Source organism: Phyllobates terribilis, unplaced genomic scaffold, assembly GCF_046119375.1.
Source record: "Phyllobates terribilis strain yellow unplaced genomic scaffold, ASM4611937v1 Scaffold_1__5_contigs__length_1240528914, whole genome shotgun sequence".
NCBI classification, from domain to species: domain Eukaryota; kingdom Metazoa; phylum Chordata; class Amphibia; order Anura; family Dendrobatidae; genus Phyllobates; species Phyllobates terribilis.
The window spans coordinates 1,073,401,082-1,073,418,280 of NW_027362761.1; the positions used below are offsets into that span (position 1 = coordinate 1,073,401,082).

The 17,199-nt window shown below is 45.9% G+C and overlaps 1 protein-coding gene across 2 annotated transcripts in view; it reads right to left on the reverse strand.

Annotated features, from left to right (window-relative positions):
• Positions 1-3,464, reverse strand: part of LOC141159937 (uncharacterized) — a 405,956-nt gene extending 402,492 nt beyond the window's left edge. For both annotated transcript variants that reach the window (XM_073645501.1, XM_073645499.1), the window contains exon 1: positions 3,261-3,464. In XM_073645501.1, the coding sequence (XP_073501602.1) occupies positions 3,261-3,425 (165 nt within the window). In that variant the 5' untranslated portion in view covers positions 3,426-3,464. The remainder of the gene's footprint in view (positions 1-3,260) is intronic.
• Between the last annotated feature and the right edge of the window lie 13,735 nt (positions 3,465-17,199).

A 17,199-nucleotide genomic window follows, 5' to 3' on the forward strand; every position in this document is an offset into this window, starting at 1 on the left:
CACTATACCTGGCTGCAATTGTGTAACCAGGCTCTGATTCGCGCTGAACACTATTTGGACACCACAGATCCTCTGACAGGTTCCCTTTAGAAAGGTGCAGACTAATAGATAATAATATAAAGGAAATCAGAACCCTAGAAGATACAATCAGGCAGACATAATGTTGGTAGAGGAATTAGTCTGAAAAAATTAGTCTGGCAGAAGCTGTCAAGATAGACTAAAGTAATGCCAGTGGGATGAATCATGAGCATAATTCCGCTAAAATAATGTCAGGGATGTTAGCCAGCTGCTGGCATGGAAAGGAATGGCACTGTCATATGAAACATTACAATTCTTTCCTGCTAATAGTTAACAATTAAGAACAGGAAATTGTTTTCAGTACAGTATTTGGAGAATTGTACATCGAAAGGTAAAATAGTTTGTGTATGGCATGCCACAAAATAGATTAAGAACATGGCTTAAAAAGGGGGTTAGTCAGACAAGGGCGTAATTAGAAAAGACTAAAAGACTGGGTGCCATAGCAAACTTCTGAATTCCCCCTTCCCTAATGTTTGAACTCTTACTAGTTTTATGTGAAAGTTAAAATGTAAGATTTTCTGAGGACCCAATGTTAGTTGTTATGCGCCCTAGCAACAATCCTTGTGAGCAAAGGCTGTGCTGGTTGTAAACAGATAAGTTACTTAATGCATTACTGTTGTTGTTTATGTGGGGGTGCAAAGGGTATTTTAAGTTCAAGCTGTATTCTCATTATGTCTTATCTACAGTGTAAGGTGTCTACCAGACACATAGTTTATTTATTTATTGTACTCACTTATATAGTGCCATTAATTCCACAGCGCTTTACAGACATTATTGGCACTGTCCCCATTAGAGCTCACAATCTACATTCCTTATCAGTATGTCTTTGGAGTGTGGGAGGAAACCGGAGAACCCGGAGGAAACCCACACAAACATGGGGAGAATGTGCAAACTCCTTGCAGATGTTGTCCTTGTTGATGGGAGGTATGTATCACAGAGATGGTTGTCATCTGTGATGTAATCCTGGAGTATTGCTCTAGTGCACATAGCACTAAGAGGTCTGTTTGGTGCATCTGGGCCACGTTTTAGGGGCATCTTGAGAGATGGGCTGCTCTGGCTGCCCACATACCCCCTCTCTGTTTGTGGTACACATGTTAAAATGGAGTCTGTTGTTTGACACATGGTCTGTGTGTGTGTGGAGGTTGCAGACCTCCTGGATTATGTGACTTTGCTGGACTCAAAAGCCAAGTGGGCAAACCAGCACTATTGTATAGACTTTTTACTTTATGTTTCACTTTGTGCGGGACAATAGCTGTATTTGAGTTCTCCTGTGGCATGGTTTATGAAGCACCAATAAACCAGCATGGACATTTAAATGGAAACACTTCCTGTGTTGCCTCACGATGCACTCAAGTGAGTAGCAATTCCACAACAGGATATCCCATAATATCAGATCAATCTCCCACATGTGCAGCTTTCTCCATTTACTTCTATAATAATTATTCAGCAATTTAAAAGGATATGTTTATGTTGATAAATGGTCAGGATTGCAAAGTGCTTGCGAAAACAAACAACTTTGCAATTTACTTGTTTTAAAAAATCGTCTTCACTCTCAAGAACGAAGAGATTCTTACTTCTACAGTATATCAGAAAAGTGAGTACACCCCTCACATTTTTGTAAATATTTTATTATATCTTTTCATGGGACAGCACTAAAGATATGACACTTTGATTCAATGTAAAGTAGTCAGTGTACATCTTGTATAACAGTGTCAATTTGGTGTGCCCTCTAAATAACTCAATACACAGTCATTAATGTCTAAACTTCTGGCAACAAAAGTGAGTACACCCCTAAGTGAAAATGGCCACATTGTTCCCAAAGTGTCAATATTTTGTGTGGCCACCATTATTTTCAAGCACTGCCTTAACTCTCTTGGGCATGGAGTTCACTAGAGCTTCACAGGTTTCCACTGGAATCCTCTTCCACTCCTCCATGACGGCATCACAGAGCTGGTGGATGTTGGAAACCTTGTGCTCCTCCACCTTCCATATGAGGATGCCCCACAGATGCTTAATAGGGTTTATGTCTGGAGACATGTTGGCATTCATGGTTCCCTCAATTAACTGTATCTTCCCACAGCAGGCAGCACTCATGCAGCCCCACACCATGACACTCCCAGCACCATGCATTACTGTAGGCAAGACACACTTGTCTTTGTACTCCTCACCTGGTTGCCACCACACATGCTTGATACCATCTGAACCAAATAAGTTTATCTTGATCTTATCAGACCACAGAACATGGTTCCAGTAATCGATGTCCTTAGTCTGCTTGTTTTCAGCAAAGTGTTTACGGGCTTTCTGGTGCATCATCTTTAGAAAAAGCTTCCTTCTGGGATGACGGCTATGCAGACCAATTTAATGCAACGTGCGTTGTATGGTCTGAGCACTGACAGTCTGACCCACCACCCCTGTAACCTCTGCAGTAATGCTGGCTGCACTTATACCTCTATTTTGAAAAGACAACCTCTGGATATGACGCTGAGCATGTGCGCTCAACTCCTTTGGTCGACCATGGCGAGGCCTGTCCTCAGTGCAACCTGTCTTGTTAAACCACTCTATGGTCTTGGCCATCGTGCTGCAGCTCAGGTTCAGGGTGTTGGCAATCTTCTTATAGCCTAGGCCATCTGTATGTAGAGCAACTATTCTTTTTTTAGATCTGCAGAGAGCGCTTTGTTTAACTTCTATTGACCAGTATGAGAGAGTGTGAGAGCGATAACAACAAATTTTACACATCTGCTCCCCATTCACACCTAAGACCTTATAACACTAATCAGTCACATGACACTGGGGAAGGAACATGGCTAATTTGGCACAATTTGTCCATTTTCACTTAGGGGTTTACTCCCTTTTGTTGCCAGAGATTTAGACATTAATGGCTGTGTGTTGAGATATTTAGAGGCACACCAAGTTTACTCTGTTATACAAGCTGTGCACTGACTACTTTACATTGTATCAAAGTGTCATATCTTCAGTGTTGTCCCATAAAAAGATATAATAAAATATTTACAAAAATGAGAGGGGGTGTACTCACTTTTTTGATATACTGTATGTTTACTGCTCATTAGATGTGCCCAATCAGGATGGTCCTATCTCTAGTATTAAACCTCTCTGTAACACTATTGCCAGCTTGCCTGCATGGCTTCCCCTCCCCCTCCATAGAGGTATGCTGGCATACTCACTGCTACGGCCTCTCGGCATTGTCCCCTTCGGCTGGCACGTCTCCTGCTTGTGCATGATGCACTTCCTGGCAGCACACCTATTGTGCATGTGGGTCCGCTTCCCCATTCTTGAAGAGGCAGTGTGCGCACATAGTAAAATTCCCCCAGTGAATAGCTGGGAAGCATTTAATATAATGAGTTAACCTGCTGAATGGCTCTCAGCCTATTACTGAGAGTCATCCTGTATATAAGACTCCCTCTCCCTTAGGGAGTCGCCAAAGCAACAGCTTTCATTAGTATACACACCTTACCTAAGCCACAGTGTACTAAAGCTCAGGAAAAGAAGAGAACCATAAGTTAAAAGAAAAATAAACAACTTTATTAGAAACAATAATTCATATTTAAAACATCATATTAAAAATACTGAGTGCTTCAAGGAAGGGACACCACTTAATCCTGACTAGTACATAGCTGCCCACGTATTATGAAATATATATATGAGTATAATAAGGTGCTAATACAAAATAACCAGCTAAATCAGCCCATACAGTCACATGACTGGATATAATATGCTAAAAAATGCTATAAACTATAATCTGCTGAAGTAGTAGTATAAATATTATAACAATCACCTTTAATCAGTGCATACTAAACATCACATGTGAGGAGACCAGGTCACTATGGGCACACAGCCGCCACAACAATCATGAATAAATTTAAACAAATTGTATCAATATAGTAGATATTCCAAGTAGATAATATATGACTAGTAGTGGCTTTAAGAAAATAAAGCTAATGCAAGTATGAATGTATCACAGCAAATAGCGCCCAAAATGGTACCTGTGAATCAGAGGATGTATAGGAATGCACTGGGCAGCAGTAGTGGAGACCAGTCAGAGCGGTGTCCCCACACCCCGATGCGCGTTTCGCCTCAAGCTTCTTACCGGGCGTCAAGTTTTCTTTTAACTTATGGTTCTCTTCTTTTCCTGAGCTTTAGTACCCTGTAGCTTAGGTGAGGTGTGTATGTCTTTTGCAGTGCCATCAATCTATTTTTATTGGACATTGTAGTTTTATTAATTATCTTTCATTAGTATGTAGTCTCCCCTACTAGTGAGTTGTTAGGTCCTCTGGTCCTGGTGTGGCCAGTGTCCAGAGTCCGTACCCGAATCCCTGGTTCCGGTGTGGTCAGGTCCTGAACCCGATTCCCTGGCATTGGTGTGGCCAAGTCCTGAACCTGAATCCTTGGCCCTGGCATGGCCAGTGCCCCAGACATTGTCCCCTGATTCTGGTGTGTCCAGTACCCTGAACATTGTCCCCTGGTCCTGTTGCGGCCAGTCCTGTTCCTAAAGTCCCCTGGTCCTGGTGTGGCAAGTTCCCCGAACATTGTCCTCAGGTCCTGGTATGGCCAGTTTCCCGAACATTGTCCTCTGGTCCATGTACGGCCAGTGTCTGAACGTTTCCCTATCCAAGTATCCGGACTGCTACAACCTAATACAGAAGAATCTACCTGAATCTTCTTGTCAGTAAACATTCTGCTATAAACTGGAACCTACAAGTCTGAATGGAGCCCTGGCCTTTGTCAGTTAACCTGACTCTTGGGGTCAGCTGCTGTAGTTCCAGCATCTGCCTAGGAGTGGTGCCTGGCGGCTACCTGCAGCCCAGCCTTAGCTTAGCCACTTAGGCAGACCCGGCCCTGTGGCACAGTGGGTCCACTAATCCACTTGTGCCACTGGGTGGCGTAACACTCTCTATGTGCCAGCGAGCCTCAATAGACGAGGCAGAGCATGTCCCAGGTCTAGCTGTCTAAATGCTTGCCGACGAAAGCTATATAAAATAAATACACAGCCCAAAAAGGGGGAGTGTAGCATCGGCGTCTCTGCCCTCTGACAGGCAGAGACGCCGTCCCCCTTACCGCCGCGCTCCTGGCCCGGCGTCTTCCGGCTCTCCTGCTGCTGCTGCTGGCGCGCGCGCTTCCTCCCTCTTGAAGGGTCCATGCACGCCGTCCTAAGGAGTCCCCGGCCAATGGCCGGAGGACTTCTCGTATAAAAGGCACCTCCTCCAAAATGGAGGTGCCCGTGCAAGGTTGTAACTTGTGTTCTAAACTCTGCTTCAGCCCTCAGGTCCCGCTGCTAGTCTGACTACCAGCCCAGTCCGCCAGCCTGACTACCAGCCCAGTCCGCCAGCCTGACTACCAGTCCAGTCCACCAGCCTGACTACCAGTCCAGTCCGCCAGCCTGACTACCTGTCTCCGCCAGCCAAGTACACTCTCCAGCCCGACGGTCTGCCTACGGTCCAAACCCGCCACTGTGTCTATGGGCCAGGCTTGCCTGCCTACCCGGAGAATGTACCAGTTGCCTACCGTGCCTACCAGTCAGCCTACCTGGAGGCTCCTGCCAGTTACCCATGGTGTCTGCCAGTCCATCTACCTGGATCACCCGTCAGCCTGCCTGTCGTGCTCATCTGCTGTACCGGTCAGTCCCTGCCTTCTGACCCGTGGGAGTCACCTGCTCTCATACAAGGACTGGCCCAGAGTAGCACCTGGTCCCTCTGCTCGGTCCTTCCCTGGTTCACAGAGTCAATTGAGCCGCCGTGCGACCTTGGTCAGTCCGAGTTGATACCTAGTTACGCCCCTCTGGTGCCTCCTTGCACCGCAGTACAGAGGTTCCACCACCCGGATCCGTAACAGTTTGCACGGGCCGTGGAACCCTCTGCCCCCAGGCCCCTTCGCTTGCTGACCTGTACCAGGAGGTTTCTCATCAGAGATCCCAACAGGAAACCATCCTGACCTACCTGTGGTCTGTCAACTCTCGCCTGGACACGCTGTCCGTCCCACCTGTGTCCGCCTTGAGCCGAGCGACACCCGCTCCGGCGGGGCCTCTGTCTACCAGTGCCACGGCATCCAGCCCTGGACCCCGGCTCTCTGCGCCTCCTCGTTTTGGGGGTGACCCCGTCTTATGTCGGGGTTTTCTGAACCAGTGCACGCTGCACTTTGAACTACTGGCACATCAGTTTCCGACCAGGCCAAGGTGGCGTTCATCATGTCTCACCTCACCGGGGAAGCATTGGCATGGCTAAACCCTCTATGGGAGAGAGGGGATCCCCTGGTGTCCGATCTTCCAGCTTTCCTCACTGCCTTCCGGAGGGTCTTCGATGAGCCCGGACGAAGGACTTCTACTGCCTCTTCTTTGCTCCATCTCCGCCAAGGGAGTCTCACCGTGGGCCAGTATGCCATACAGTTCCGTACCCTCGCTTCTGAGCTTGCCTGGAACAACGAGGCCTGGGTGTCAACCTTCTGGGAGGGTCTTTCTGGACGGATTAAGGACGAGCTAGCCGGCTGGGACATTCCTACCACCCTGGATGACCTGGTGTCACTAGCTACCCGGATTGACATCCGTTTCGTACTAAGGAGACTACCCGGGAGAGAAGATTTCCTCGTCTTGCTCCTGTTTTCCAGAAACCTGCCTCCCAACCAGCAACTCCCCCAGCACGCTCGCCCGAACCCATGCAGATCGACCAGACCAAGATGGTCAAGTCTCGCCAAGAAACACGCCGAGCCGAGGGGAGCTGTTTCTACTGTGGTAGTAAGAAGCATCTGATCCGTTCCTGTCCGGTGAAGCTGGGAAACTCCAGTGTCTAGGACCGCTCGGAGAGGTCGTCCTAGGCAAGAGTAAATCCTCTCCGTACTTGACTTTATCCGTTTCTATTTCCTGTGGAGAGAATCGCTTCTTTGAAACCTCCCACCTGGATTCCGGAGCCGCTGGGAATCTCATTTCTCAGTCCCTTGTAGAGAAGTATCAGATTCCCACCAAACCTCTGGCTGAACAATTGGCAGTCGCTTCCGTGGATGGAAGACTCCTTCCAGTGACCATCTTGCTCGTCACAGAGCCTGTAACCCTTCAGGTGGGAATGCTGCACTCGGAGAGGATCTCCTTCCATGTGCTATCCGGACTCTCTCACTCCCTTTTGCTAGGTTTACCCTGGCTGCAGAGACATGAACCCGTTCTGAATTGGCGATCCAGTGAGGTGCTCCGTTGGGGGCAGGATTGCCATGAGACCTGCTTGGTTCCGGTTCACCCAGCTCGACCTCCGTCTACTCCGGCTAATTTACCTGGTCTACCGGCACCTTACTGGTCCTATACAGATGTCTTCGACAAGAAGGAAGCAGAGACACTGCCACCTCATAGGCCATATGATTGCCCTATCGACCTGGTACCCGGTGCCACTCCACCCCGTGGGTGTATCTACCCCTTGTCGTTGGCCGAAACCCAGGCCATGTCGGAGTACATCGAAGAAAATCTGGCTAGGGGATTCATCCAGAAATCTACCTCCCTGGCTGGAGCTGGATTCTTCTTCGTAAAAAAGAAAGACTGTTCACTACGCCCCTGTATCGATTATAGTGGACTCAACTAGATTACTATGAAAAATAAATACCCCCTGCCGCTCATTTCTGAGCTGTTCGACCGCCTTAAAGGTGCGAAGATCTTCACCAAGCTCGATCTTCGCGGGGCGTATAACTTGGTCCGGATCCGCCAAGGAGAGTGGAAGACGGCATTCAATACCCGGGACGGCCACTATGAATACAGTGTGATGTCCTTCGGCCTCTGTAATGCTCCAGCCGTCTTCCAAGAACTAGTTAATAACATCTTTCGTGACCTCTTATATTCATGTGTGGTGGTGTACCTGGACGACATCTTGGTCTTCTCTCAGGATCTACCCACACACCGGAGGGATGTTCATCAGGTCCTGCTTAGACTCAGGCAGAATCACCTATACGCAAAATTTGAGAAATGCCTCTTCGAGCCGACCTCTCTTCCATTCCTGGGCTATATTATCTCTAAGACTGGTCGACGGATGGACCCCGAGAAGGTCTCTGCCATCTTAAAGTGGCCCTGACCGGAGGGGCTGAAGGCGATTCAGCGATTCCTGGGCTTCACTAACTATTGCCGCCTCTTCATCCCACATTTCTCTTCCCGGACTGCACCCATCTCTGCGCTCACCCGTCCGGGAGACAAGATTTGGCTCTCCTCCAAACATGTTCGTCTCAAAATACCCTCCTATAAGTTGGGTCCACGGTTCATCGGTCCATTTGAAATCCACAAGCAAATCAATCCAGTGGCCTACAAGTTAAAACTCCTTGCCACCTTAAGGATTCCCAACTCCTTCTACGTATCTCTCCTCAAACTAGTTTTTCTTAATTCTTTTTCCGACGATCCAGGTATCTCTCCAGCTCCGATCTCCGCTGAGGACGTCTATGAGGTAGAGAACATTCTGGCCAACAAGAGGGTAAGAGGAAAAACCTTTTTTTCTGGTGGATTGGAAGGGGTTTGACCCAGAGGAGAGAACTTGGGAACCCAGGGAGAACATCCACGCCCCACGGATGGATCGTCGAACAGTGTGCTTCTGACCTGGCGCTCGAGTCCGGCACATCGCTGATCGGGTTGACAGATTACTGGGAGGGGCTGGTGAGGACCCAGCGGTCATGGTGCACATTGGCACAAATGACAAAGTTAGAGGTAGGTGGAAGGTCCTTAAAGATGATTTCAGGGAATTAGGCTGCAAGGTTAAAGCAAGGACCTCCAAGGTGGTATTCTCTGAAATACTACCTGTACCACATGCCACGCCAGAGAGGCAACCGGAGATTAGGGAGATAAATAAGTGTCTCAAGAACTGGTGTAGGAAGGAGGGATTTGGGTTCCTTGAGAACTGGGCCGACTTCTGAGTTGTCTAAAGACTCTATGCTAGGGACCGGCTGCACCTCAATGGGGAGGGTGCAGCTGTGCTGGGGGAGAAAATGGCTAGAAGGTTGGAGGAGTGTTTAAACTAGGGATTGGGGGGGAGGGTATTCATTTTATAGGTGGGGAAGATAGTGCAGATAGTGACCTGGGCTCAAATAAAGAAATTGGGGGTGGGGGTGGGGTTAGAACAGTCAATAAAGTAGGAAGGAATAGAGGTACAGAGAGATACATAAAATGCATGTACACTAATGCCAGAAGCCTCACCAACAAAATGGAGGAAATAGAATTAATTTTGTTGGAAAATAATTATGACATGGTGGGGATATCTCAGACGTGGCTGGACGAGAGCCATGACTGGGCAGTTAATTTACAGGGCTATAGTCTGTTCAGAAATGACCATACAAACAAGCGAGGGGGGGTGTGTGTTTATATGCAAAATGATCCTTAAAACCCATCTTGCGGAAGGATATATGTGAATCTAATGGAAATGTAGAATCCCTGTGGGTGGAGATAAGGAAAGGGGGAAAAAATAATAAATTACTGATAGGGGTTTGTTATAAGTCTCCAAAAATAATGGAAGCAGCAGAGAATATCCTCGTAAAGCTAATAGATGAAGCAGCGACTCAAGGAGAAGTCATTATTATGGAGGTCTACAACTACCCTGAAATACATTGGGGGACAGAAACCTGTAGTTCAAGCAAAGGTAACAGGTTTTTGACAACTATGAGAGACAATTACCTTTCACAACTGGTTCAGGACCCAACAAGAAGGGGGGCACTGCTAGACCTAATATTAACCAATAGGCCAGACCGCATATCAAATATACGAGTTGGGGGTCACTTGGGTAATAGTGATCAGATAATAAATAGTTTTTTTGTAACCTTTAATAAGATGTGTAGTAGAGGGGTTACAAGGACACTAAACTTCAGGAAGGTAAATTTCCAACAGTTGAGAGATGATCTTAGTGCAATAAACTGGGACGATATCCTGAGACATAAAGCTACACAAAGCAAATGGGAGACATTTATTAGCATCCTGAATAGGACCTGTGGACAATATATACCCTATGGGAATAAACATGCTAGAAATAGGAGGAAACCACTATGGCTAAATAGAGCTGTAAGGGGCGCAATAAGTGACAAAAAGAAAGCATTTACAGAACTAAAGCAAGTAAGTAGTGATGAGGCATTAAATAAATATAGAAAATTAAATAAATTCTGTAAAAACCAAATCAAGGCAGCAAAGATTGAGGCAGAGAGACTCATTGCCAGAGAAAGTAAAAATAATCCCAAAATATTCTTTAACTACATAAATAGTAAAAAACTAAAAAATGATAGTGTTGGCCCCCTTAAAAATAGTCTGGGTAAAATGGTGGATGAGGTTGAGGAAAAAGCCAATATGCTAAATGATTTTTTTTCAACCGTAGTTACACAAGAAAATTGCATGACAGAAAACATGATTAGTGATAACAAAAATTCTTCATTAAATGTCACTTGCTTAACCCAGCATGAGGTACGGTGGCATCTAAAAATCACTAAAGTTGACAAATCCGTGGGCCCGGATGGGATACACCCGCGAGTACTGCAGGAATTAAGTAACGTCATAGATAGACCATTGTTTTTAATCTTTAAAGATTCCATAATAACAGGGTCTGTACCACAGGACTGGCGTATAACAAATGTGGTGCCAACATTCAAAAAGGGGGCAAAAACTGAACTTGGAAATTATAGGCCAGTAAGCTTAACCTCTACTGTGGGTAAAATCCTGGAGGGTTTCCTAAGAGATGCTATACTAGAGTATCTGAAGAAGAATAACCTCATGACCCAATATCAACATGGGTTTACGAGGGACCGTTCCTGTCAAACTAATCTGATACGTTTTTATGAGGAGGCAAGTTCTGGACTGGACCAAGGAAATGCAGTGGATGTTGTGTGTATGGACTTTTCAAAAGCTTTTGATACGGTTCCACACAAAAGGTTGATGCATAAAATGAGATCAATGTGGATAGGGGAAAATATATGTATGTGGGTTAAGAATTGGCTCAGTGATAAGAAACAAAGGGTGGTTATTAATGGAAAGCACTCAGACTGGGTCTAAGTTAACAGTGGGGTACCACAGGGGTCAGTATTGGGCCCCCTTCTTTTTAACATATTTATTAATGACCTTGTAGGGGGCATACAGAGTAATATTTCAATATTTGCAGATGACACTAAACTCTGCAGGGTAATCAATACAGAGGAGGACAATTTTATATTACAGGAGGATCTATGTAAACTAGAAGCTTTGGCTGATAAATGGCAAATGAGCTTTAATGGGGATAAATGTAAGGTAATGCACTTGGGCAGAGGAAATAAAATGTATAATTATATGCTTAATTGTAAAACACTGGGCAAAACTGTAACTGAAAAAGACCTGGGTGTATTGGTGGACGACAAGCTCACGTTTGGTGTTCAGTGTCAGGCAGCTGCTGCAAAGGCAAATAAAATAATGCGATGCATTAAAAGAGGCATAGATGCTCATGAGGAGAACATAATTTTACCTCTATACAAGTCACTAGTGCGACCACACTTAGAATACTGTGTACAGTTCTGGTCTCCGGTGTATAAGAAAGACATAGCTGAACTAGAGCGGGTGCAGAGAAGAGTGACCAAGGTTATTAGAGGACTGGGGGGTCTGCAATACCAAGACAGGTTATTACACTTGGGGTTATTTACTGTGGAAAAAAGAAGGCTTAGGGGTGATCTTATTACTACAGTATGTACAAGTATGTAAGGGGACAGTACAAAGACCTTTCTACTGATCTTTTTACTCTGAGGCCTGAGACAGGGACAAGGGGGCATCTTCTACATCTGGAGGAAAGAAGGTTTAATCTTAATCACAGACGCGGATTCTTTACTGTAAGAGCAGTGAGACTATGGAACTCTCTGCCGCATGATGTTGTAATGAGTGATTCACTACTAACATTTAAGAAGGGCATGGATGCCTTTCTTGAAGAGTATAATATTAAAGGTTATATATACTAGATTGCTTGATAGGGCGTTGATCCAGGGAGCTAGTCTGATTGTCGTATGGAGTCGGGAAGGAATTTTTTTCCCCAATGTGGAGCTTAGTGTTTCCCACGTGTTTTTTTTTTGCCTTCCTCTGGATCAACATGTTAGGCTATGGGTTGAACTAGATGGACTTAGTCTTCCTTCAACCTTAAAAACTGTGTTACTGTGTGTGCTTCTTCTTAAAAATTTTCTTTCAAGCTTAAAACAGAGGGGGCGTAAAGGGGGGCGGGTACTGTAGCATCGGCGTCTCTGCCCCCTGACAGGCAAAGATGCCGTTCCCCTTACTGCCGCGCTCCTGGACCGGCGTCTTCCGGCTCTCTTGCTGCTGCTGCCGGCGCGCAGCTTCCCGGGCAATGTGCTTAGGGCATGCGCGCGCTCCCTCCCTCTTAAAGGGCCGCGCGCGCCGTCCTAAGGAGTCCCCGGCCAATGGCCGGAGGACTTCTCATATAAAAGACACCTCCTCCAAAATGGAGGTGCCCGTGCTAGGTTGTAGCTTGTGTTCTAAACTCTGCTTCAGCCCTCAGGTCCCGCTGCTAGTCTGACTACCAGCCCAGTCCACCAGCCTGACTACCAGCCCAGTCCGCCAGCCTACCAGTCCAGTCCGCCAGCCTGACTACCAGTCCAGTCCACCAGCCTACCTGTCTCCGCCAGCCAAGTACACTCTCCAGTCCGACGGTCTGCCTACGGTCCAAACCTGCCAGTCTGTCTATGGGCCAGGCTTGCCTGCCTACCCGGAGAACATACCAGTTACCTGCCATGCCTACCAGTCAGCCTATCTGGAGGCTCCTGCCAGTTACCCGTGCACGCGCCACGCTATCAGCGTGTGCCCTAGGTACACTGGATTAGACAGATATATAAAGAGTGCCCCCGCACACACAACCACAGCCCCCCTAGGAAGCATACGCGAAACGCGCGTCGGGGCTTCAGCGTGGTACCGGGTCCTTATTTCAAACATGGGTGAGTCGCATGGGTTGTGTTATGGGTAGTTGTTTTGGTCCTCTTTACCACTCCCACCTTATTTATGTCTGTCATTCAAGGGTGATACTTATTGCCTGAGGACAGGCACTGTTCTTCATTCTATACTTCTTACTCGTGCCCTATTTGGTTAGAATTAGAGATATTCAAGTTTATTATGATGAATTATGTACGTACCTACTATCTATAGACTTTGAATCATGTAACAACCCCTTAGATAATCCCATGTGGACCTAACGGGCTACCGCTCTGATTTTGTGCATTCCCCTCCATTTGACCTGCTATTTTTAAGATCTTGTGTCTTTTATCATGTATGTTTAATAAAAATTACGTTTTAGCTGTACCTTTATTGTTATGGTTTATGATTCTTTTTGGGGACCTTACTCCATCTGTCTGTAGGTTATATATATTGGGAGTACCCATATTCATTATATACAAATTATGGTAAAAATTTCTTGCCATATTGTTTGGCTTAATTTTTTGTATGTCAGTTACCCGTGGTGTCTGCCAGTCCGTCTACCCGGATCACCCGTCAGCCTGCCTGCCGTGCTCATCTGCTGTACCGGTCAGTCCCTGCCTTCTGACCCGTGGGAGTCACCTGCTCTCATACAAGGACTGGCCCAGAGTAGCACCTAGTCCCTCTTCTCGGTCCTTCCCTGGTTCACGGAGTTGATTGAGCCGCCGTACGACCTTGGTCAGTCTGAGTTGATACCTAGTTACGCCTCTCTGGCCCCTCCTTGCACCGCAGCACAGAGGTTCCACCACCCGGATCCGTAACAGGGAGCCACACCCCTGTATGTGCAAAGTACAAAAAAAACTAAAGCAAAAACCAAAGAAATGAGCAGAAACACATGTTTGTATAAGTGCAATGTGTACTGAACTTTTTTTATCGGTGGATCGGTGATGGGTATCTGTTTTATTTGCACAAAAAAAAAAGGATAGAACACGTACGTGAAACATGAATATGCAAATGTGCCAAAGGGATCTTACAGTATTTTATAAGAGAGATTTTATTAATATTGGCATACTAGTATGTGAGCAAAATAAATGTGTATTTTTTTTAGGATGAATGAACTTTCTTGCATAAGATACATCCTGCTTATGCAGCAGATGTGATGCAAATTGCACTGTGATCCAAAGCATGACACAGCAGTCAGTGGTGCTCTCATGTTGGCTGCATATCATTGTCTTGAAGGCTTTAACTCCTACACACATTATGAAGACAGAATTATAAGCTCAGAGTCATACGCTACAGACTACTTAAGAGAATAACTATTAGGTTTAAAAAGTATAATGTTGTATAAGCAACATTACCACTGTAAAGAAATTCATCATGTAAAATACAAAACACAGTCATTGGATTCTAACATCCGGCAATTTTTAATAAAGTGCACTTCTACACTGTTATGCAGTACTCTCCAAAAGTTTTACGCAGTATCAAAAATAGAAGTGCTAATAGTCTATTTTTATCAATTAACAAAATGCAAAGTGAATTAATAAAAGAGAAATGTAAATCAAATCAATATTTGGTGTGACAGCCCTTTAAAAAAAAAAACATCAATTCTTCTAGTTTTACTTGCACAGTTTTTGAAGAAACTTGGCAGAGAGGTTGTCACAAAACATCTTGGAGAACTAACCACAGATCTTCTGGTGATGTAGGCTTGTGCAAATCCTTTTGTATTTTTATGTAATCCCACAAAGACTCGATGATATTAAGATTAGGGCTATGTTGGGGTCATTTCATCACTTCCAGGACTCCAGGACTCCATGTTCTTCTTTACACTGAAGATAATTGTTAATTATATTGTCTGTTTGAAGCCAATCAGATGCCTACCTGATGGTATTGTCTGATGGATACATTTCTGACTGTATTTCTTAGAGTTGAGAACACCAAGAAATGAGCAATGTCGAGGAATGTAGATGCAGTGGTCAATAAAGGATACTTAGTGCAGCAGATGAATGACACTTTGAAAGTTGAAGGAGTCCAGCAGTGCAATCAACTCAGAATTGGCAGCAACCAGTGAGACCCACCTACACCCCTACTGTTCGGAGAACTTTGGTCAGAAGTGGCCCTCATAAAAGAATTGCGGCCAAAAACCATACTTTTGACATGAAAATAAGGCCAAATGATTCAACTGTGCATTAAAACATGGGAACAGGGGTGCAGAAAAATAGCAGCAAGTGCTCTGGACTGATGTGAAATATTTGACTGTAACAGCAGGCTGGTTGTTTGCGAAGTGCTGGAGAATGATACAATGAGTGTCTGTTGGCAACACGGAAGCATGCTTGAGATTCCTTGTAAATTTGGGGCTGCATTTCAGCAAACAGAGATGGGGATTTGGCCAGGATTAATGGTGTCCTCAATGCTGAGAAATACAGACAGATATTTATCCATCTGCAATACCATCAGATAAATACAGCCAATGTCATTACGAACTATCTTCAGTGTAAAGAAGAACAAGGAGTCCTGGAAGTGATGATATGGCCCCCACAGAGTCTTGACCTTAATAGTTTTGAGTCTATATGGGATTACATTTAGAGACAGAAGGATTTGCACAAGTGTACATCCACCGAAGATCTATGGTTAGTTCTCCAAGATGTTCAGCCTCTCTGCCAAGTTCCTTCAGATACTGTGTTCAAGTGTAATAAGAAGCAGTGATATCTTTGAATAGCCTTTGCAGGATCACAGGCAGATTTGGCGCCAAGCAAGAGAGCGGAGCAGATGTGCTCCAGAGATGCCGCTGAGTCCAGCATGACAGGCCTCAGTGGTAAGTTTGCGCCAGCCAGGTGCCGGTCACCGCCTGGCAAAGTTGTGCCGGTCACCACCTGGCAAAGTTCGGATCCCCCACAGGAGAACTCCAAGTTTCGCCTACTCTGGTCAGGACCAGGATCCGCGCCTTGCGCTGGTTAAGCCTCCGAAATCCGACGATGACTCCCACGACTGGGCACACCACCTTTGTGAAAAGAACATTACTGCTAATTAGTGAAAGACTTTCTTTGCTATTCCAAGTTTACTGTTATTAGTACTACTGTTGGTTTGCCTTGTTACTAACACTAATTGTTTAAAGTCATTGCTGTATATACCAGTAAATTGAATTATATTAATCCGTGACTGTTTTCCGCCTCGTGATCTCAGTGTGTTGCATCCAGACACCTGTATTACACAAGTAGAAGTGTACATAGAAGAATTGATGCTGTTTTGAAGGCAAAATGCGTTCACACCAAATACTGATTTGTTTGTTTTGCTTTAGATTTTCTCTTTTAGTCATTCGCTTTGCATTTTGTTAATTGATAAAAAAACAAAACAATTAACACTTCTTCACATTTTTTAAAGCATTCTTACTTTGCAGCATTTTTTCACATCACAACTTTTGCACAGTTCCGGACACTATCACTATGCATGTTTACATACAAAGATGGAATTTACAGCTTCTATGCACGCCGCTACAGTTACACTCCGGGCAGAGCAGGGAGACACGATGTCCCTGCACTGCCCAGCGGCTGCTATGGGGCCCTTGAGCAGAAGGGGGTGAGGGGATTATGCTACAGACTGCCTATGGGGGTGAGGGGATTATGCTACAGACAGCCTATGGTGGGTGGGGGGATTATGCTACAGACTGCCTATGGGGGTGGGGGGATTATGCTACAGACTGCCTATGGGGGGGATTATGCTACAGACTCTACCTATGGGGAGTGCATTATACTATATTGAGGACTTTCTGGTGCATTATACTATATGGAGGCTATTTATACAGTGTGGGGATTACAGTTAGTGTCATACAGTGTGGGAGATTATGTGGGGTCCTTGTGACGCGCCCCTGGGCCTGTGTCGCGCTGCGTTGCGCACGCGGGAGCTTACCCGGAGCCGGATCTGTTGAGGGTTGTAGTCTCGTGGCGGTGACCCGGTCCGTGCCCAGGGAGTCAAACTGAGCGGCGATGTATCAGCGGTAGATGTTGGACGACTACGCCACCCGTTGAGTACAGCTAAGGAGCTGCTGCTGCAGGGCAGACCGCTGAGGCCGGTGGTAGGATTGTGCAGCGTGATAGTATAACCCCCAACGGGAGGGGTATGGCCTCAAGGCAGCCGACGTGGATGATGGGGGTAGCAGGAACCACTCGGAGACGGTACGGTGTAGTTCAGGGTCTTTACTGGTGACAAAGATAGACCCTCCCGGAGTACTGGCTAGCGATTGGGGCCTG